Here is a 22778-nt window from a genome sequence, read left to right on the forward strand (position 1 = left end):
GGAGGAGGCGGCATTTAGCGTACTAACTTTAAATGTAGCATGAGGGTCAATGCCCTGTTTGCTTTTCAGGTGACCGCCGAGGTTCAGCGTGTTCCCTGAGTATCTTATCTCCAGCATATGTTTTGCCAGTCAACCCGTCTTTTCTCCTCAATCCAGTATTTCCACACAGCTGACTTATGGCCAAGAGGGGAGCGAAAATCCTTTTCGTCGCCTTTATCTTCAACACTTGCCATTATTGGCACTGTGCTAGCCACCACGGTTTCAGGTACGCTTAGATGACATCATAAGCGAGCCATGAAGCCATGTGAATTTCCAAATCAAGCTGTCATGACCTGAAAGATGACGATGATCGATGGTCACTCTTTGCATCGATCCTATTGCATTGTTGAACGTTCAATTGATGGATCGATCCAGACTGATGGATCGTTATACCTCCTACACTGCAGGGGGGAAGGCGTAGAAATTGTTGCAAACTGACTTACTGACTTTTTCCAGCATTCATGGTGGAACGCCTGTGGACACCACACAAGCTTTATGCCATTCTTAAAAGGCCAGATAAAGGTCTTTAATTATTTTCTATATTTTCTGGACATTTAGTGTTTCTCTCATAGTTTTGCTGATGTAACGCTGTAGCAGTTTAGACAGGGTTACTTGTACAGGGTGACACAAAAAAAATGGGAACTTTTTAACAATCCAATAAAACCAAGAGTGATGGAAGAAAAATATTTTATTCATAGTAACTGAAACCTGAAAACATGCCATTTAAGAAACAATGATGGAATATTCATTTTTTAAAAATTGTGCTGCCACTTGCTCATGTCTGCCAATACGCACTTCAAAGATTCCCGTTTTTTTGGGTCACCCTGTACAATGAGTGACTGTATGAGTGAGTATGGGTGACTGGGAAAGGTACTTATTTTTGAAATTTACTTTGAACTACTACTTTGGACCGTATCATTTTTTTTGTATTATATTTTACACTTATATACATACACCTGTACACATATAGTCCCACAATAAAACATCCATATAGGCCTAAAAATCACAAGAGAAGTTAGATGCAAAGGCTTGGACCTTTGTTGGGAAGTACTCTGAGTACCTAAAATCTTAGCTGAATACCCCTCTGTCTTATGTGGTCTGTCAGTCCATCAGTCTTGTCTAAATCTGATATTTATAAAAGTTCAATATGAACCCTATGTACTGACAAAACAATATAGTGATCTGACGTTAGACAACACGCAGACACAGAAAGGCTGTAGTACTTGTAGAAACATGGATGCTTCAGAGACCAACATGAATCAACGTCTGCTGACTGGTTTTAAGATGCTTTCACCCCAGACAACCTGTGTGTGTGTGTGTATGTGTGTGTGTGTGTGTGCGTGTGTGTGTGTGTGTGTGTGTGTGTGTGTGTGTGTGTGTGCGTGTGTGTGCGCACATGTGTGGGGCAAGCTGATGTCAGGCTCAGTAAACAGGGAACAGGTAAGGATGTATACATATCTGATGAAGTGTAACTGCTTTGAAGTGGAAATGGGGCTGCAGGCTGCAAGCAGCTTTGGAAACAATAAAAGGCTTCCGACATCAAAGCAGTGGCAGTGTGGCACAAAAAAATCCCTGCCTACAAATGCAGGGACGGTTAGCAGTTCTACCAAAATGTGCACAAACTGAGCTGGAACCAAACTCTTTGCTGCTTCAGGCTGCTTAACAAGCCTGGCAGCATCTGAGTTCAGGGATAATAAACAGTGACCTGGTCATAATTTCAAAATTAGAACCGACAGGGTGAAACGAGACTCTTTAATCAGCCCTGGCAGGCCTTACACCTCTTTATCAAAGTCTTAAATCATTTCAAACAAAATATTGCAGGGAAATTACTATTACAAAGTGAATTACAAAGTAATTTACATGTGCTAAAAATAGTTCTGTTGGACTTGGAGCCATAGGAATATCGGCAGCCAACAGCCATGGCTACACTGCAGCACAACTGCAACCATAGAAACATCTGCATCTTGGACAGGGCAACAACAGTTACATGAGGTCACATGTGCAAGCAGTGACATGGAGCCTGAGGCTGAAAAAGATGCAAACAACATCACAAGTTTGGGATCACTTTGAACTGTTGGATGACAAGAAGGCTGAGTGTCAGCTATATAAACAACAAAACACACAGAATTTCTATAGGTAACACTGGTTAATTTGATTAGACATCAACAAAATGGACAGGACTGCGGCTTGATACGGTGAGAAAAAAAGAAAAACCCTGACCCTAATGTATTCTCTGCCCAGTCAGAACGGAATATTAAAAATGTTAAAGATGTGATGGATGATCGCTGAAGCAGTGTATTCTGCCCACGAGGCAGCCACAAATGGACATTGTTTCATTGCACAAAAGAGGCAGAGGGCTCTGTTCTGTCAGAACAGACAGACCTGAAGTTGTGCTAGTCTTGTCATAGTCCCGTCCTTTCACTGGAGACTTTGCGGGTTAATTAACAATACTGGCTGTGATTTATTCTATTGGCCCCTTTTGTGTTCAAGTGTCAAAGGTCAGTAGCACAAGTCCCCAAACTATTATTTAACATGTTAATTGGTGGTGGGTTCAAACCTCACTTCTGAGTAATTAGTTCCCAAATGCTTGCACTCCATTTAGAAATAAATGGCTCTTTATCCAGCTACTAATTACAGGAAAAAGAAGATAAAGAGTCATTTTTATCTCATATGCCATTCTACAACATAGTAGTTGAGGGCAGCTATAGGGAGAGGGGACCCAGACAAAAGAAAAGCAACACTAATGGATTAGTGCATCGTTCCCATCACAAGTGGAGTTTAACCCATCAGTGGTACGACTGCCTGTAAATTCATGGGAACTATGGAGCGATATTATGGTTATGGGTGACATTTTTACCCCAGTGCCAACTGTGCCCCCTATAGCAATTAGCCATGCATTCCCCAGAAATGGGTTAGACACTTATTTCCTTAACAAAAGCTCCAAACAGAGCCTTGGTGATTCCTGTGTGAAGCAAGAGAAAGTAAAGAAGAAAGAGTGAGCAAGAGAGGAAAGAGTGCAGCCTGTAATCAAGTCAGAAGGGGCTTAATGTGTCTCATTTTTATGGATAAGGTAGATCATTTACCAACAGTGCCAAGCATGTTAGCTTCAACAGTTCACTATTGATTCATGTAGTGAGGTCACATTAATGAACAACTCAGTGAAGAAATTCGTTTTACATATTGATTTTAGTACAATTTACAGTTGGTAATTTTACTTTAACTTGAGCACGGTTTCACAATGGTGTATTTAGGCCACTGTAGGGAAAAAGAGATGGGGGGGAGGGTGTTACTAAGAAAAAAAAAAAAACCTCAGATACTCTCTTAAATTAAATTAATGAGGAAAAAAACTCAGAAAATAGTCACTGGATTCATCACTTCTCTGAATCTTCTCTGCTAAATCCAGTTCTTGCCTTGACAATTCCGAATTATCATGCATTTCAAAATGGCAGAGTCTGCTGCTTATTACTGTTGTGCATATGACTCTTTCATTTTACTCTATCCAACTCAAATATGTTGTCATTTTGATGTCTTTAAGCCACCTCTGAGGCAGGTTGGAATTTAATCCTTTATTACTTCCACTCACAGAGTTGGATGGAGATTATGTTTTCACCCCATTCTGTCTGTTTGTTAGCACGATAGCTAGAAAAGTTATGAGTGGATCTGGACAAAACTTGATGTAAAGGTTAGTAGTGGGCCAAGAAAGAGCTGATTAACTTTTTATGCTGACTGGTCAAAAGGGGACGAGAGGGTGGGCATCACAGACCACAATAAGGCATGGAAGTTCTGAACAGATTCACATAACATGACAAAATGTTAGCAGAAAGCTTGGTCCTGGGGCAAGGAAGAGTCAACTGGGGGCACCCCAGTAGCTCACCGGATCAGAGCGTGTACCATGTGCTAAGGCTGAGCCCTGATGGCAGCGTCCTGGGTTCGAATCTGACCTCAGACTATTTGCTGCATGTCATCTTTCCTGTCTCTCTCTGCTGTGACTATCAAATAAAGCAGAAATTAAACACAAAAACTACAATTCAAAACATGAGAAGTAAGAATTGACAAAAGTTTAACCTGGCCACCTATGTGACATGGAAATGGCAGATCTTGAGTGTTGCTCAAGATTTGCTCATCTTTCTGGTGTAGAATTAATTCATGATCGGGGCACCTGGGTAGCTCACCTGGTAGAGTGCGTATCAAGGCTGAGCTCTTACTGCAGCAACCCGGGTTCAACTCCAGCCCAAGCCCTTTGCTGCATGTCATCCCTCTCTCTCCTGCCTTTCCTGTCTCTCTACTGTCACTATCAAATAAAGCTGAGAATAAACTTAAGAAAAAAAAAAATCATAATAGATATAAAGTTGATCAGGGTTTACAGATTAAAAAAAAAAAAAAAAAAAAAAACAATATCCAAATGGAAGATGTATATTTTATCCCAGTTATTTTTAAGTCATGTTTTGTACATTATGATTAATAGATTAACCTTAATTTAATACAGATTTAGAGATTCAATCCTTGGTGGTGCAACCCTGCTTTGGTGTTGCTAGGTAACTGGTGTTTGTTACATTATAGTCCTAATGTTACAGGTCTTCACATCTACTGTAAGTGTGTGATGTGTGTGTACACACACTGCTAGGGCTGTGACAGTGTTGCATTTGGCTTTCCACTGTAACAGTGATATTATCTTTATCGCTGTTTTCATTGTTCATCCTCCTACCAGCAGGTGGCAGTAGTGTGGTTCTAGCTGCAGTTCCAGTGCACACGTCCCCTTATCCAGCTGACGTCCCACAGTATGAACAGACTGGTCCATCCGGTCCTGACTGGATTCAAATCAAAACGCAGAGTACTGCCTGCAGCCGCTGAGACAAGACAAACACTTCCTGCTCTGACAACCTGACAACAAAAGACAACTCATCATTACCTGAGCCTACTGGAAGCCCTGTGGACACAGACAAGTGGCTCTGTACCAGGGCTGCAACACATCTTCCATCTGTTTTTTTTTTTTTTTTTGCTTATTTGTTTTTCAGTTCAATTCTATTTAAAATTCAAAGAGATGCACTGTTAATGAGGACCAGCTTCTTAAACGTCCACATAAAGGCATTATCCTGAAATCAAGCAGTATGTAGTCACCTTGTATTCACACTGTGAATGGTGCCATCAGCAAGTCACCAAAATGACAATGACTTTCAACAGAGCTGAGCGACCACGCAATCTCTGTGTGTGGACAGTCAACAAGCTTGTCACCACAGCCAACTTTTCACAGCCATCAGCTATCAGATTTCCAGTCTTCCTTGTTCCCCTGCCAATGTGATGTAGTTTCATGAACAAGCGTAAACCGGAAGAGAAGTTGACTACAGCTATTCAAAAGCTTCCTAGTTCTCTACAAGTTTTATCTGAAAGGCTACAGCAGTAAACCTCTCATAAACAACTGTTGGCTGCATCCACTGTTGGGAGCCAGCAGCAAGCTCTCAAGACACAGCATTGAATATCCCATTGTTATTTCCCATTAATTATGCCTAATAAGTGCATCCTTTACCAACTTCACTGCAAAAACTCAAAATCTTACCAAGATTATTTGTCTTATTTCAAGTCAAAAATGTCTTATTTCTAGTCAAAATATCTCATTACACTTAAAATAAGACATGATCAGCTCAGAAGTAACTTGTTTTTAGACAATTGTCTCTTGTTTCAAGTGAAAATTTGCTTGAAACAAGTGAAAATTTGCTTGTTTCATTGGCAAAATTTGTTTCTTGTTTCTAGCAAATTTTCACTTGTTTCAAGTGAATTTTCACTTTTTCCACTGGCAAATTTTGCCAATGAAACAAGCAAGCTGTTTTTAGACAATTTACGTCCGAGGTGATCATGTCTTATTTTAAGTGTAATGAGATATTTTGACTAGAAATAAGACATTTTTGACTTGAAATAAGACAAATAATCTTGGTAAGATTTTGCGTTTTTGCAGTGTTAAAATGTAACGTTATGAAAAGGCAATACCAAAGCAATGACAAAACCTGCCTGTTGAAAATGTGAAGCAGCAGACCACTACATAGATGAATGGGAGGCTCTGGCCCCGCCCACAAGAGTTCAGAATAGAGCAACACATTAACCAAGCTGTTCCCAGTGGCAACACACAGTTAATGTTGAGTATTTCATCTATGAAAACAATAGAGATATTGTGACATGACAAACACTGCCAGAGACACTCAAACCACAGCCACACAGTGACCACATACAACACACAGGCATTGCATGCTCCCACACACACACACACACACACACACACACATAGAGTCATTAAAATGTACAGGGTCATGCCAACCAGTTCTATCCAGCCAGCAGCAAGTTGTGGTTGTGTTGACAAAGATGGGTGGTAATAAGAGAAAAAAACAGTGTAATGATGTGTAATGAGTGCCTTTTGATCAGCTCCAGAGAAGGAGGTCATTTTTCACTAAAAGAAGTGTATGGACCTATGAATGTGATATAATATAGCTATCTCTGTGCCCCTTCTGTGATGATGTCTCCCTGCTGGATTGTTGAACATTGATGGAAGATGTCAGCTCTAGACAGAAACTCTCACCCCTTCATTCTGAGTGGCTAAAACATTTTTTAAAGCCACTATAGACACATTGGACATATTAAAGTGGCATCATGACGTCTACATTTGGTAAGTTACCTGTGGGAATAACAAAAACACTCCACCAAAAGTCTTCTTTAGGGTTTCTTTAAAGGATAATGGTTGCCGACTGTTCACCCTCTGGCCCGTTTACATATATGTTGTGTTTTTCAACTTGCACTGTGTGCAAATGAGCAGGAACTCTGTGCAAATAGCATGCCAGGCTCCAAGCTACTGACAGCCCAGTGAAAAAGGCAGAGCGCCCCATCACCCCTCCCAGTTCCCAGCAGCAGTATTCAAATGACCTTGACCAACTGCTGTGTTGCAGAGTTACAGGGCAGGCAACACTGCCTCACCAGCTACTTTTACATTTTTTTTTTTTTTTGCATTCCCAGAATTCCCTTCTTAGCTGCTCAAGTGACATGGTTTGGGCTCAGTGAGGGAGGGAATGAACCATGAGCCATAAACCTCAGAAAAAGAAGAAGGTAGACCTGCAATGCACTGATATTCACTTAATTACACATCAGTGTGCTGCCACACATCAGCCTCTCCCTGGAGCGAGACAGAGTGGGGTTTTGGGTCAACACGTGGAAACGTCATAACTGGGTTAGCATAACCTGCTGAGCTCATACACTAATTATGGGCAACCTGGATTATGATGCCTGGCTTGCTCCTACATTAAAGGAACAGTTCACCCATTTTGAAAAGTAAATTGCTGAACAGAACAGCTGGGGGCAGTGAAAAAGTATTACATTCTTCAAAATGGATTAACTATCCCTTTTAATCCATTACGAGAGTCAATGGTTGTTTGTTTTTATTGTCTTTTAATCTTTTTATCCTTCACTTTTATTGATGCTACTAATCTGTCTTCTACATACCACTGAAGGAGCTGCACTGTCATTTCACTGTAACAGTTGCTGTTCAATGACAATAAAGGCATTCTATTCTACTCTACTCTACTCTACAATGGATTACTGTGGCTTAGCAACATGTTACTATACTTTCACTTTGTTTTTCATCATCTGAACAAACTCCTGTATTCCAACTGCTCTTGAAATCAGACTGCCATCTTGGCTCCCTGTGTTTGCTCTCCAAACATGTGTGAATGTAATGCTTATAGTAAACAGCTAAACACACATTTCAAGACAGAGGGCCCAAGGGATAACGTGATCAGTCACACACACACACACACACACACACACACACACACGTATGCCTCCATTCCTGCCGATCCTTCTCTCAGACAACGTTACAAGCCAGAGGACAGGATGAGGGTGAGGTTACATTGAGGTGCTTCACACCGCTCCAGGTGAGCAGTGGAATGCATCTCGACAGCCAATGGGAGCTGATGCTGTACCTGAGCTGTAAAGTAATCCAGCTGCCTGCCAGTGCAGCTTGACATCCCTCCAACAGCAAAGCAGATCACACACACTTCAACAACTCCAAGGAGAGAAACATCTCTCTCACCGAGGCTCTCATTTAAGACAGGAAACAAACCTATCTAATATTCATGCCTCAAAATTGCAAACTAGCGTGACATTAATTCCAAGCCAGTTAAAGGATTCACGATACCAGCCCTCTTATACTTAATCAATGTTGTTTTATTTTCACATTTGCACACATTTTATGAGAGTGGTTGATAAAAATGAAGGAAATGGTGGTACACTGGTCATTTTAAAAAGGTGCAATAATTCAGATTTGAGTGCAGTGTTCACCAGATTGTTGATCAGTGCTAGTGACTCAGTGGTTACTTATCCAGTTGCTGAGATTTCTGGCCTTCAGAACTGACTTTCCAGGCTGCACTCTGTTCCAGAACAAAAACTCCCCACCCACCTACTGGCATTTTCAACTGCTCAGTGATGAAGGACAGAGCTACAAGAGAGCGTCCGGCTACCCGGCACATTTCAGCTTTGAAGGCTAAGAAAGCCTTGTTCTCAAGCCAAAAAGAAAATGTCAAGGCAATATTATTCTTCCCGAACTTAGCATAGTGATATATTACCTCTTTCACAGAGGTTTCTATTGGATGCTCAAACTAGCCGCCTTAGTCCTGTACATTGCAGCCACGTGACTTTATTATTAATTACAGGCCATGCAACACAGCAACATGGACAAACTTGTCCATGTCGCCGTGGCAACAGGTTTGTCCACGTTGCTGTGCTTCCTTGTTGCTGATAGAGATTGATAATGCACCAATTCAATTCCTGCTGCAGAGCAATCACACTTCCTCTGCTTCCCTGTTGTTTACTCTTAATCATTTGTAACATTAAAAATTCACTTGATTTTTTTCAAAAAATTACCACAAAATGAAACAAAAAATACAGCCGCAATGCCACAAATCTCCTAAATAAATAAATAAATAAATAACAGTCTTTCCAAAAAAAATTAAAAAGGCAATACAAAAATACAAATCAAATTTAAAAACTCAAAAATGCAAAAACCCATGAAATCAAAGCCCATCCATGGGTTCCAAAGGCTTAATCTTGCCTCCATCATCATTTCATGTCATCTCTCTTCTTGCCTTTTTTCCATGAAAGCAGTTTCTACCCCTCCATTTTCCCCTTCTCTGTTGCTGTTCCTCAAACTCCTCCATCTGCATGTCCCTAGTCTTCCACCTCCCCTTCTCTTCTGTTTCATTATCACCCCCCTCCTCCCCAGGCAGACCTATCTAATCCAGTGCAGTGCAAGCAGGTGATAAGCATCAGACATGGTGGGGAAAGCGTTCTCTCCCTGCGTGACTAAACCTGTGAACAGGTCAAGAGCGCTGCTCCAATCACAATGTGTCAAGTTGATGTTAGCACAGCGGGACCGGCACTTGCACTGTGATCTGACATAACACCTTGGAAGCAGGCAAAACACTGTGGCTGACAGGAAGGAGGGTGTTTCTGTATTTTCAGTGCACCAATATCATAATCTGATTGTTGCTGCTCGCCAGAAGGTCCTGCACCTTCATGCCTGACGTGTCAGAGCCTGCAGGATTTTCTTTACGCTTTCACAAAGTTGGTGTCCGTGTGATTTGTGTCGTCCGAGCAGCACCATGGTCCCGTTTGCCCAAATCAAACAGCTACACTGCAAAAACTCAAAATCTTACCAAGATTATTTGTCTTATTTCAAGTCAAAAATGTTTTATTACTAGTCAAAATATCTCATTACACTTAAAATAAGACATGATCACCTCAGAAGTAACTTGTTTTTAGACAATTGTCTCTCATTTCAAGTGAAAATTTGCTTGAAACAAGTGAAAATTTGCTTGTTTCATTGGCAAAATTTGTTTCTTGTTTCTAGCCAATTTTCACTTATTTCAAGTGAATTTTCACTTTTTCCACTGGCAAATTTTGCCAATTGTTTTAGACTTAGTCAATTTTTTTTTTTCCATTTCAGGGTTAGGTCAGGGTTACTTTTTTCCGATATGTGAGGCTTACATTACACTGATAGATTTTATGCAATGCTTCTGTGAACAAGACATAAACACAAACAGTAATAATAATAATACAAAAGGCAGTCAAATCTCATGGAGTGCCTTTGTTCATAGTCTTATTCTGCCATAAACTCATAGGCCTGATGACAGATGATCATAGATACTCTGGCAAATTTGGGATAAATTTCTGTGCAGACATCTTTAACAAAATAACTTGTTACCCAGTGTCCATGGCTGAATGCACTCCTTAGCTCTCTTCAGCTTTATTTAAGGTTGGAGCACTTCACGTGTGAGGACTGATTGTTGGAGCCAGATAGCACTGTCTGTGTCTCACAGCTTTGTTGCGTTCAGACAATGAACTTCTTTGGAGCGCTGGCGTCTACAACACAAATCTCTTTCTGATTTGCATTCCCATCCCTCCATTCTGGCTGACAGGCCCATTGTGCTGGAAACTCATTAATTCCTCTGCCTTCGTTACGTCATCATCTGACCGGTTTGCAACTTAGGCCTCTGTGAGCTAAGGATACTAGACCTCCCTTGCCATTATCTTTATTCACCGAGCGGCCATATTTTATTTCTGTCATTTATGCGAAAGATAGCTGAGCAGATAGAAGTAGAAGTAGAAGAAGTCAACAGTCTTCCACAACATATTATAAGGTTATTTCTTATCTTTACTATTAGAAATATGCCAACACTGACTAAGAGATGAGTAACTAAGGATATGAAGCATACATTTTAGCTGGTTAAAATTGGTACTATCCACAGTATATTTATAGGCAACACATATGCCACCATTTTGTTGCTTTTTGTGCCTTTTTTTCTCCCGCCTGGATGCCAGGTAAAGACTGAAAGAAAACTCAACGACCAATCAGATTAACTTTTGAGGTCATATGTCTGGAACCAGCATTCAGGATGGACATCAAGTCGTTGACATCCTTGGTCCCCGAGAATAGAAAACTGCATGAAAAAAAGCCATAACAGCTACAAACAAGAGTAACAAAAATAATTAATATGGCAATGGCAAGAAAATGGAACTTTATGATTCACTTTTAGTCAGGTATCTTTCTGCAAAAGACAAAAATTTACCATTGCACTCCATGTAAATAGTTTGTGAAAAAATAAATAAATAATACATTTTAAAAAGTGAACAGTCCTCTACACATGTGGAGATAACTAAAACGTTACCATAAAGGTGCTGACTGTTAGCTTTAGTTGACTGTATGGCTCACATAGATCCAAGTGCTGTCCTTGATTGTGATCCTGTCCTGCTCACCTCTACTATATCCAAGGATCATTCTGACAAAGATTTGGATTTGTCTTTGATTTTATTTATGTTTAAAGGCTTGTCAAGGTCTGTCCATCTTTCCATCTGCTCCACTCTCATATATGTAATGTTTTGCACCACGTGTATGAAATAAATCAAATGTGGGCAGCTTGCAAATAACGTGAATTGTTGAACCAATGTTTTCTTGCAGTACAGATGTGCTACATTTTTCAAACAGGTGCTTCCTAATGGCAGATTCCTGTTACCTAAGAATCTTAAGTGTGCACCAAATGAATGCAGCAGCCAGTCTGAGTGCAAAGTTGAACCGGAGAGATGGAGGTTGTGCGCAGTCACCTGAGTCACTGAGGAAGCTAAATCTTCACAAAGATAAATGATGCTTCTATTTATATATTCTCCACTCACTGCACCTGGCATTGTGTAAATGTGTGGGGGGATGTGTGAGAGAGAGTGTGTGTGTGTTGTGTGAACTGTGGCTGCACCACATTAGTCAATGACTAATTCCACTTCAGTTTTTTTTTTTTTTCTTCTTTTTTTTTTTACCCCGATTAAAGCAATAAACTGAGCTATGGAGAAACAGCCCTGCTGGTCAACTTCACTGCTGAATAATGAGAATAAAAGATTACTGTTGCCATTGTCCACTAGGGCTGAACATTTGATTGAAATATTCTTGAAATCGCAGTGTGTCCAAGTGCGCAATCCAAATTACGGGAGCAGCAATGTTTTGATGACAGTAATAGGTGACAGATTACAGTCAGAAACAGTGGTGGTACTGTGGTGCAGCAGAGATGCCCTGGCCTATAAACCATATTCTCCAGATGGAAGACAAACTGTTTGTTTGGTACAGACCACAGCATGAAACATCATTTTAATAGGTTTTTTTTCAGTGAAAATGAACATAAGGTTGCAAAAATGATCATTCCCACTAAAATCACACCAACAATGTCACAATCACCAGTCATAATAATCACAGCAGGGAGTTGGCGAGACCCACTTGGGTCAATACTTTGGTGCTGATTTCATTCATGTTATGTTCTGTAGTTATTGATTCCAGAAGTCAATATTACAAGACTGGGCAATTAAGGACTTTTTAATTTAACAATGTAATTACTATATAGAAGAATAACAATTAAGATTTAATTACATATTGAATTAAAATAAAACTTTAATTGAAAATAGGTAATTTAATTTAATTGTAATTTTTTAAAAATATTTTTTCTTAATTAAAATTGAGGTAAACATATCGATTCAGGGTCAAGATGGCAATATATATTTAAAAAATGTGTTTTGTAGTGGGATCAATTTTATTTTCAATTCTTAAATCAAAATCTGATTTTTTATTTATTTATCATATTGTTTTTTTGGCTGTTGTCAGTCCTGTTGTACACTGGGCTGAGGTTCCCTAAGTAAAGTGACTTGTCCCCACCTTTCCCTCTCTTTTCCTCTGCCTGCTCTCCATGAGCAGGAGGGACTCCAGCCATTGTTCTGCCTGACCTCAGCAGCGACTTCCCCTGCCCTCGTCTGCTCTGACATACAGCACAATTAGATGTCATGCTTGTTATAGGGAAGCAAACAATTACTCTGCTTCCTTAAATGATAAAAACATGTTATATGGCAGGATTCAGTTCATAATCCATCTACCATGTTTCTGCTCATGGGGATATTCATGTTGATGAAGGATGGTCTGAGAGCACTGGAAGAACCGTTAACTGTTTCTTTAAGAGAGGACAAGACTTCACTGATGACAAGCTAGCTTTCCCCTGGGGTTATACACACACACACACACACACACACACACACACACACATCCTTTCAGCGCATTCAAAAGCGCTCCTTCCTGTTATTGCTGAATAATTAGTGTGTTTTATTTCTGAGATTCCAGTCACGACAGCCCACTGCTTTGATTTGGTCTGTAAACTGAACTGTTGAAAATCATTGAACTATGGCTAAATGTGTCAATTTACCCTGAACAAACTGATTCCACACTCAGGCACTAGTCTCAATAGGGATTTCAAGGGTTCCCTAAACTAAGCAGGGCTCAGGATTAACTTTTTTTTTTTAATTAAAAAAATAAAATAAAATAAAATAAATCATACTTTTACTTGATGGCACCAAAATGTTGGTCCAAAGACAGCCTAAAACCACTCTAATGCAGAAAATGGTTTTCACTGAAATCAGGTGGCATGTTGTAAAATATGTTGTGGTGCCAAGAATATCCCATAATCCTTATTAACTGGATAAATGTACAAAAGTTTCAGATAATAGAGTAGATTATATGAGGCAGCTGTCTTTGTAGTATTTTTATATCAGCTCCCCTGTTGCCATTAATCAGAGCTGACATACCTGTGGTTTTTCAAAGTGTGGTCGGACCCCCAGGGGTCCTTGAGGGTCTTCCAGGAGGTCATCAGCAAAATAATGTTTAATTTCACAAGCATTTAAACACAAGAAATCTGATGTTGATCCAGCATCACTGATCTGACATTTAAATTAAATTTTAATCATCATAAATATAGCAATATTGTAAAAGTTTAGAAGAAAGCTCAAACACTGAGATGCCTGAAAATGCAAATCTCTGTTTTCTTCCAAGATGAGTGCAGTGTGGTTTGTTAGGAGAGAGAATGCAATCTACACAAAAACTCACAGCTTTACAGGTAAAAGGAGATGATTGTTGACTTGTGATAGCTAGCAGCTGCTTGAAAAGCCTGGTTTAACAAACTGAAGGCTGGGGCGAGGCTCATTTTCAGCTGCGTCTTTATGTATTCTTAACCATTATGAGCAGCAGAGGAGAGTGAAGACAACTCTGTCGTGCTTAGCTGAAGTTCCAGAGCCTTGAATCAGATTTGTTTTGACCCTAACCCTGGAGGATGAAAACCAAAAGAAGCTCTTGCTGCAGGAAGCACGCTGTAAACCATCCCTCCCTCTTCCTGCAATTCCACAGATAAGGAACGTCTTATTAGTCGCGTTCACTCAGAGGAAACAACAATGTCTGCTGGAACGCACACTCACATACTACAATACTGACCTGAAAAAACACAGGCTAAGCCACTGACGTTCACATTCAAACTTACAGAGCAACACACAGTGCCCTGACACATAAACACACACAATAAGGCAAATTTTTATAGGGTTTAGTTCAAAATGCATTTGCCCTGAGGATATTTATGTGTACGGAAGAACTCAAGTGTTTCGGAGAGACAACACACACCACTATGAAAACTCTTAGAGGCTCCTCAGGGGACATTATCTTACATCTCTTTTCCCTGAGTCAGACTTCAGTCAGTCAACATAAACAACTTAAATGTGAACCACTGATGAAAGAACAGGCACAAAGCTCCATAGAGAATTTTTTAAAAAGTTCACTCACTACATTAGACAATGCACTGCAAGGACAAGCTCTCTGTTTTTGCCCTGGAGCAAACACGACCGGCCCGAAAATAGACCCCTGGTGCACACCAGGGCATCAGGAGAAATCAATTACATATAATTACAGCTGGGGGAGCAGTGGACCAGTACAGTGGGGAGATGTCAGCGCTAAGTAGGAGACCAAAAATAAACAGCTCCGGCCTCAGGGGTTATGAGCTGCTCCGACACTTTTAAGAGCTAAGGTAATCTTTTTAGCTCACTGCCAAACTGACTGTGATGAATTTGTTTCTAAAGTAAGCAGCCCTCAGGGCCCTTTGCAGAACTCATCTAGAAATTACTGTTGAAATTTTTGACTGTAATCCACAGGAAAAACAGCAATCTGACAGATTCATGGAGGAATTGTTGGGAGATAGTCCTTATGTAGTATATGCTAATTGTTTGTTACTTTAATGGCAAATGATGCAGTTGTAGGTTTGTGTGTTGTGTTCTGCTGGCTACTTTACAGACAAACTCCCAAGCTTCTCCCTGTTGTGAAGAGCCCGAGCTAAATGCCTCTGTGGTGTTCAAAATAAACAACCCAGCCTCAAACCACAACCAAAAGGGCATCTGAACTACCGCCCAGTTGTACTCTGAGAAGTTGGGTACATCAAAGAAGCTTCCCAGAGTCTCTCTTTAGTTCAGTTGAGACTTGGCTTCACCCTAAGGCTCAACAAGGAAGCTTGTAATGCGACTGCAGAAGAGAACATTGAGTAAAATTCAAAAAAAAAAACTAACCACACTTGTCCTCATTTACAACAGGCCAGAGAGTTGGCATTTAGTCAGTGCTGACCCAGGGACTCTCTTCTTTAAAAGGATAGTTCATCTATTTAAAATATGATATTATTTGGTGGTGCTCTCTTCCTCTCATTGTTACTGAGTGCTGGATACTGGCTGGATGCTCCACATGCTAACTGTTAGCCTCCTGCCACTGAGCTGGACCACCCAGCAAACATTCTTAAAAATAACCAGCATCCAGCACTCTGTAACGATGAGAGGAAGATAGCACCACTGCTGCCCTACATACCAGTATCCGGAGGGTGGGAGGGGTGTATTACCACATTTTTCAAAATGGGTGCACTATCCCTTTAACCCCTTTATTAACCAGTGGTCTGATGACACAACTTACAGTTTGACAGCTTGCTCCACTGTCAAATGCCACAAATTCTCATAACCAAATAAAGTTGGAAAAATTCACTGTATGCTATTCCTGTGCAGTGATCCTTCTGTCTTTATATTCCAGATATTCCATGACCAGTGAGAAGCCTGCTTCCAGACAGGCCTGTGGCCTTGTGGCAGAGGCCTGGGAGGAGAGGGGGAGGGCAGCTCCAGTCATCCACACTCCAAGTTGCCTCAGAGAGGGTATTTTAAGTATGTGGACTGACATGAAGTGGGGTGGTGGAGGTGGAATGCAGAAGAAGGGAAGTGCTGTTGTTATCCACAGCAATAATAGGACAAAGTCAAGCTGCCATCACAGGAATGTAAATGTAGCACATCCAATCACTCACAGTGTGCATAAAGGGCATTGGGGTATGAGTGTCTGTGTGTGTGTGTGTGTTGGTTTTCATGACTGCCAGTCGAAGCAAAAGTGCTGAGGTATGCAGTGTTTAGCAGCATGTTGTTAAGTTGCATGAGACATCAGTTCGCCAGCGGAGGACATACACGCCACCAGTGTCACAATATTTCATGAAAGGAGCTCAATCCGAAACATGAATAATGGGAAGGATCTGCTCTGGCACCATGACAGGCTGCTGTGGCAATAGGCTAACACGAGCTGCACCTTTTCAAGCCTTCATCATGTGAAAAGGTTAGATTATGATAAAGGTGAGGTAACTAAAACAAGTTGTCTAACTTAAACTAAAAACACATTGCTTATTTTTGTTATTTATTTTTTGGGGGAAGTATTTTTGTTAACTAAGTGGTAATATCTTACAGTTTTTTGATTTTGTAATTTTACATTAGGTTTTTACACAATATTTTAGGTAATTTTGTAGTAATTTTTGTGTAATTTAATATTAAATACTATATGTAATTCTACTACTACTAGTAGTAGTAGTAGTAGTAGTAAATAGTTTTCTTTTCCTGTTTGGGGGTTATTTATGGTAATTTATTTATGTTTTGCTAATATTATCTTTTCTATTAATATTCTTTTATTTATTTGCTCATTTTTCCTTATTTGGGGGGCATTTTCTGGTCATTTTTTCATTTTTTTATTTACTTTTTTCCCTAATCTTGAATTCATTTCTTGCTAATTTGCTCAGCACCTCTTTCCTGTGTTTTTGAAAGAAATCAAGTTAACCTGCTCATGTTTCAAAGGGTTAAGGGAAGAGTAAAACTGTTGGTCTAAAAATGACAACTTCCCTCCCAGTTGTGCTGAGTTGGGAATTGAGGTCATCGGGTCGCTGGAGGTGTGAGTAAATGTATCCGCCCATCCAGCCTCCACACCCTTATTGTCTGCTTCAGTATTCCAGTGTCAAAGCACTGCCTGTTTCTAGTCACGTCTCCTCCATGTACAGTCATCCTTGCATGGTGGGAAGACAGATTTCTCTCACTTTTCATGGACAGAGCACATTACTTGCATTTTAAGACGCTGTGCTTACTTCACAAAATGCCATAATATCAAGCTTTACAGTCTCTCTCCTATAGCACAAATCCAGAGACGGCAGTTAGAGATCTGCGGCGCAGCCTACACGCAGTCTTCCCTGAAGCTGGGTTAGGTTTCAATACCACACCACGCCCTTGGCCTCTGAACCTATTCCCCAGCCAGAGGGCAGTCCCAGTAAACACTAAACACAGACACACAGGGAGGGAGATGTGAAGACATGAGCAGGAATTTTATCAGTCCACCACTCCCAGCAGCTGACCGAGTTCATGTTGCAGGGTTCCCGCTCGCCATGCAATTTCTGACACATCATTCATCTTTTAGAACTACATTTAAAATGCTATATTTAACTGTGTTCAGCTTCAGGTTTAAAGGGAGGGGGGGCTGATGGGGGAAGGGTAGAGAGTGGAGGGGCTGCTCACAGTAACAATGATATCGTCCATAGACCCAAACAATTACCATCACTTCAAGGATTACTGTCCACAGCCACCTGCTACAGACAGACGGTTCCAGCCACTCGTTACAGTGCGCTGACTCACAAAGGTGCAAGAACTGTGTCCAGTACATTTCTCTCACTTCTTGTCTTAAATCTGCACTATGTGATTTCACAACCTGTTAACAATCCTAAACCTAGTGTGTGCTTTGTGGAGACATGATATAAACCAGTGTCAACTCGTGTGGACCGAAACATATTGCTGTTTTCAGGCCTTTTGCTGCGATGTTTTTTGCCAAAAATCCGTGCCAGCCTCCTTCTCCTCCCACTCCTTCACATACTGTTACACACTGCGTTTGTGAATCCTCCCTGACCCTCTGTAGAATCAGAAATCTCCCATCACAGCATGGCAGGGGACAGAATTTTTTTTTTTTAATTTATGAGCGATGAAGAGAAATCTGTTCAACAAAGTGACAAGACAAAGGTGCAGGAACAGTGTTGTGAGTTTTCTTGCTGGCCGGCACACCTGGCAGTAGCCTTTTTGGACATTTAAAACCTATTTTGTTGATGTCAACGTAATACATGGACCATGATCAGTATGTCATAGTTTTGTTGCCTTTTTACCTGGCGCATGCCGTTGCGCACTCTGAAACAACAAGAGAGCAGCCAGAGTGAATTTTGCAAACACTAAAAAAACACAACCCGTACGACTCCTTAACATTCACAGCGGAGGTATCCATGAAGCGAGTGAACACAACAACTGAGGCAAGTGGTTGCACTGAGCCGAGAAGGCCATGAACCAAGTGATAAAGAAAACATGATAAGAAACATAACAAAACACTGGTTGATTTAGCTTAAGCATTAGCCTGTAGGCAAACGGTTTAGCAAAGTTTGTCCTTAGCTGGCCTCCATACTGATGTGATATATACATTTGCATAGTTGTCAGACAAAATGGCATGCACATTTAAAGTAATGATCCACAATTTCTTCATATAAATTTTCTGTTTGGCTACAAGCACACAGTGGTTCAACTTATATGTGTAATTGAACTAGTGGACTGGTCAGATGTTCACTGACCAAAAATACTTATTCAAGTATGCACTTTTTTTTTTTTTATCTATTTTATTTACTAACTACGGATTTTTTTATTTTTTTTTTAAATTTTACTACTGATTTATTTACTACTGTCTGCCTTGTGTGTCTCCTTGTAGTTGTTGTTGTGCTGTGTGTCTGACTCTGTTGCTGTCATTGTGGTTGTTGTCGATGTTGTTGTACTGTTTTTTTTTTTTTGTAGTTGTTTTTTTTTACTACTGCGGCAGAATCAATTGCCCCTCGGGGACAAATAAAGGTCTTGAACTTGAACTTGAACTTGAATATTTTATAACTGCCACTGGTTAATGTAATGCAAACAAACAAAAACAAAACAACTAACAAAACTGAAAGATTTCTGGGAAATGCAATGCAAAATCCAAAGATGAAGAGAAATTGAAAAAACAAACAAACCAGGAACTGAGGATCACCACTTTCAACATACCAATGTGGTTGCATGTAAAACGGCACTGAACACATGAATACATTCCTCAGCTCTAATCTCATCTGTGCACATTGTGCATTCATACAGACAAACAGGTCTACCATAGTGTAAGAACTGAATGTGAATTCACATTACAGCAGAGTGTGCTCCTGTAAGGCTCTGTGTCACAGTGTGTGCAATGCACAGTCGGTCCCTTCCAAAAATCCTCAAAGAATGAAGTGGATCTCATCAGGTTTCTATCAATAGTCACATGATTTAGGCTGATGATCTGCTCATCAGCTCTATTCAGTCCTCGTACAATAGGAGAGTGCCTGGTTCAGCCTTGGTACTACCCTTCACAACCAGCACAGCTGCTCACACTGCACACAGAGCACATTCAAATGGTTAAACATGGCAAATGTAAATGGCTGGCACAGACAAACAGAAGATCGACTATAGCCATGAAAATAAAAGGTTATTGATTTTTTTTTCCCTCAATGGCACTGCTGTATAAATCCTTTAAAAAAAAAAAAAAAAAAAAAAAAAAAAAATTCCGGAATCTTTTGGTGAACCATTTGAATATAACACAACCAATTTGGGAATCAATACATTTCAACAACTGATTAAGGAATAGCTACAGGACCTTCTAGGACACACACACACACACACACACACACACAAACGCATATGTAAAGAAAGTTTATAATGTTCAGTTTTTGCTGACATTGTGTAGAATGTGTCAGTTTATTGCTATGTTTATTACTGAGGTGGTAGTTTGCCTACATTGTACTGAGAGGTGTTTCTAATTTTTTTGTCCTCCCTGTTAATACACATGGGGGGGGGGCAGAATAGTGGAAAACGCTCTCAATAAAATGCAGTCCAGTCCAACAGCAGCATTAACTCAACACAACAGTTGGATTAGATTGGACTTTGTGTGTGTGTGTGTGTGTGTGTGTGTATATATATGTATATGTATATATATATATATATATATATAGATAGATAGATAGATAGATAGATAGATAGATATAGATATAGATATATATATATATAAAATCTGAATTCAAGAAGAAAAGCCATACACACACACAGACTACAGGCCTTCCTTTACCCCAATAAGGATGACCATTAATCTGGATTACCTAAACCTCTCACCCAGCCAGACCAGAAGGAGCCCTGAACCCCCACTCCCCACCACCACCACCACCCACCCATGAACACACACACACACACCACACACACACACACACACACACACATACACTAATCTGCACTAGTCGGGTAGATATGGTTTTGAGATCACCCCTCCTCCCTAAATATAATTTAATAACCTTTTTAAGAAAAGCCTTGAAAACAATGTTTTTTTCCACAATACACAATGCCTCAACCTTTTGACTCACGCCTGTTATGAGCATGATGATGGCATCGTAAGAAACATTCCATTAATATTCCTGCTGTAAAAAAGAAACAGCAAGGAAATGACTCAGGGACCAACTTTGTCTGTCTGAGTTCAAGTTAACTTCAGAGTGGGAGAGATTTTTTGTGCTTGCCTAGAAAAGTTTGTGAATTAAGATGCAGTATTATTTCCACCATTTTAACCGTCATTTAACCAGTGAAAGGTAACCAGCACTATCCTGCTTCAAGTTCATACAATTCACTTTTTTCAGACTTCACATACAGAAGGTCATTTAGGGCTGATTTTTTTAAAGGTAGCACAAGAAAAAAAAAAAAAAAAAAAAAAAAAAAAAAAAACGCCAACCCAGGCTTCCTCTCTCCCTCCCCTAACATTAAAATGGCCAGAGCTGCTACAAGTTCTCAGCTTATTTTCCTCAATCACGGGCTCATAAAAAAACACCTTGAAACTCCACCAGAGTAAATATTAGTCCAGGTATGAAACAGGCCTTCCTATTGGCTGTCCCTGAGCACAACAGGTGTATAGCCAAGATGTCTATTGGCTGGCCAGTATCCACCTCTCTGCTTGTCCAAAGCCTCGCAGACACTTTCCCAGACACTTTGACAGACAAACAAAACTTCCACGTCGAGCTCATTTGGCCGAGCGCAGTAACACATAGCCGAAATATCAAAATGTTTCTGGCTGGAACGTCACATGTCAAAACACAGTCATGACTTACTCCGACATTTTCGCTCTTGCTCGGGTAGGCAGCCACTCTTCCTCCGCCTTTCACCGGCATCCTGCTCCTTCTTCTTCTCTGACTAGTGGCCCGGCAGTCGCTTTGTAGTCGCAACGAAAACAAACGCCGTGTGGGCTCGAGGAACTATTTGCCGTGGACGCTTGTTTCTCTAATGAAACATATCTTTGTGACTGGGCCGGCTCCGCCTCCGCCGCCGCCAGGCTGCCGTTCCTCCAGGCGGCCAGCCCACTGGACCCCGCAGGCAGAAAAGAGGGAGGTCCGTTCTGCCGACACACTGTCAGTCAGCTCACTGTGGCACACCACAACCACGGCGTTTCACAGTGTGTAAGAAACAGTATCTGAAACTTTGCTGCTGTGCTCCTAAACTTTATTTTTCGTCCACGGAGAGAGGGAGAAAGGCGCACTCCCTCCGCGTTGAAAAACTAGAAAAAAAAAAAACAGTTTGTGTTCTCGCTTTGGGAAAGAGTTTATCGGCCGGCTGGTAATAACAAACTGATGATCCGCCTGTATGTCAGGATTTCCTTCTGACTGAAGCAGTGTCCTCATGGTTGGGTATACACTGTTAAATGTCTATTGTATAATGTGTCACTGTTGTGGGAAAATACCTCTGTGTGCTGTTAATGAACTGAAATAAAAACAAAAGAGGGACTTCCGCTCAAAACTTTCAAAATAAAACCGCCACATATTTTTAATATGGGTCAATATGCACCACGGCATGTAGGGCCATCGTTGGGAGAAAAAAAATACGGAGCCGCGGGGGTTGGATTCTGAGAAAAAAAAAATCAGAAGTTCCAAGATTAAATTAATAAAATTTCCCAGAAAAAACTTTCTGAGATTAAAGTGCTAAAATTAACGGAGAAAATTCATTATGAGAGAAAAAAATTCTGGGATTATAGTCACAAATTTGTGAGAAACAACCTCAAAAATTTGAAGATTGAAGTCATACATTTATGGCAACAAACTCAATGAGAAAATACTTGAATTCAGAAATTTTTCACGAGAAAAAAAAAAAAAATGGGAAAACTAGTTGTTCTGCTCCTGTGGGATTCAGTCAGAAGGAAATCCTGGTGTTTTGAGCCCAGAATCACAATCTTCTCCTCAGCATCTGGACTCTGAAGAGACATTGCTGTGACTCGAGCCGATTCAGAAGAAAACAATGTTGTGATTCTGGGTTGAAATCACCAGCTCAGCATTCTTGCTAACTCCTGTACATTTACATTGCACCCAACCTGTACTTGCTTGTACTTAATTGGAATGCCTTGTTCATTAATGTATGCTGTCCCTCTCAAATAAACAAATAAAATAAAGGATTTCCTTGTAACTAAATCCCTTTGCAAAGTA

General features: G+C 40.5%; 1 protein-coding gene across 1 annotated transcript in view; it reads right to left on the reverse strand.

The window, feature by feature from the left end:
• The window catches only part of LOC115365766 (tight junction protein ZO-2-like), a 117793-nt gene extending 95960 nt beyond the window's left edge, over window positions 1–21833 (reverse strand). Inside the window, exon 1 of the mRNA XM_030060920.1 lies at window positions 21417–21833. Coding sequence (XP_029916780.1) covers window positions 21417–21476 — 60 coding nt within the window. The 5' untranslated portion in view covers window positions 21477–21833. The remainder of the gene's footprint in view (window positions 1–21416) is intronic.
• Between the last annotated feature and the right edge of the window lie 945 nt (window positions 21834–22778).

Source organism: Myripristis murdjan, chromosome 9, assembly GCF_902150065.1.
Source record: "Myripristis murdjan chromosome 9, fMyrMur1.1, whole genome shotgun sequence".
Classification (NCBI taxonomy): domain Eukaryota; kingdom Metazoa; phylum Chordata; class Actinopteri; order Holocentriformes; family Holocentridae; genus Myripristis; species Myripristis murdjan.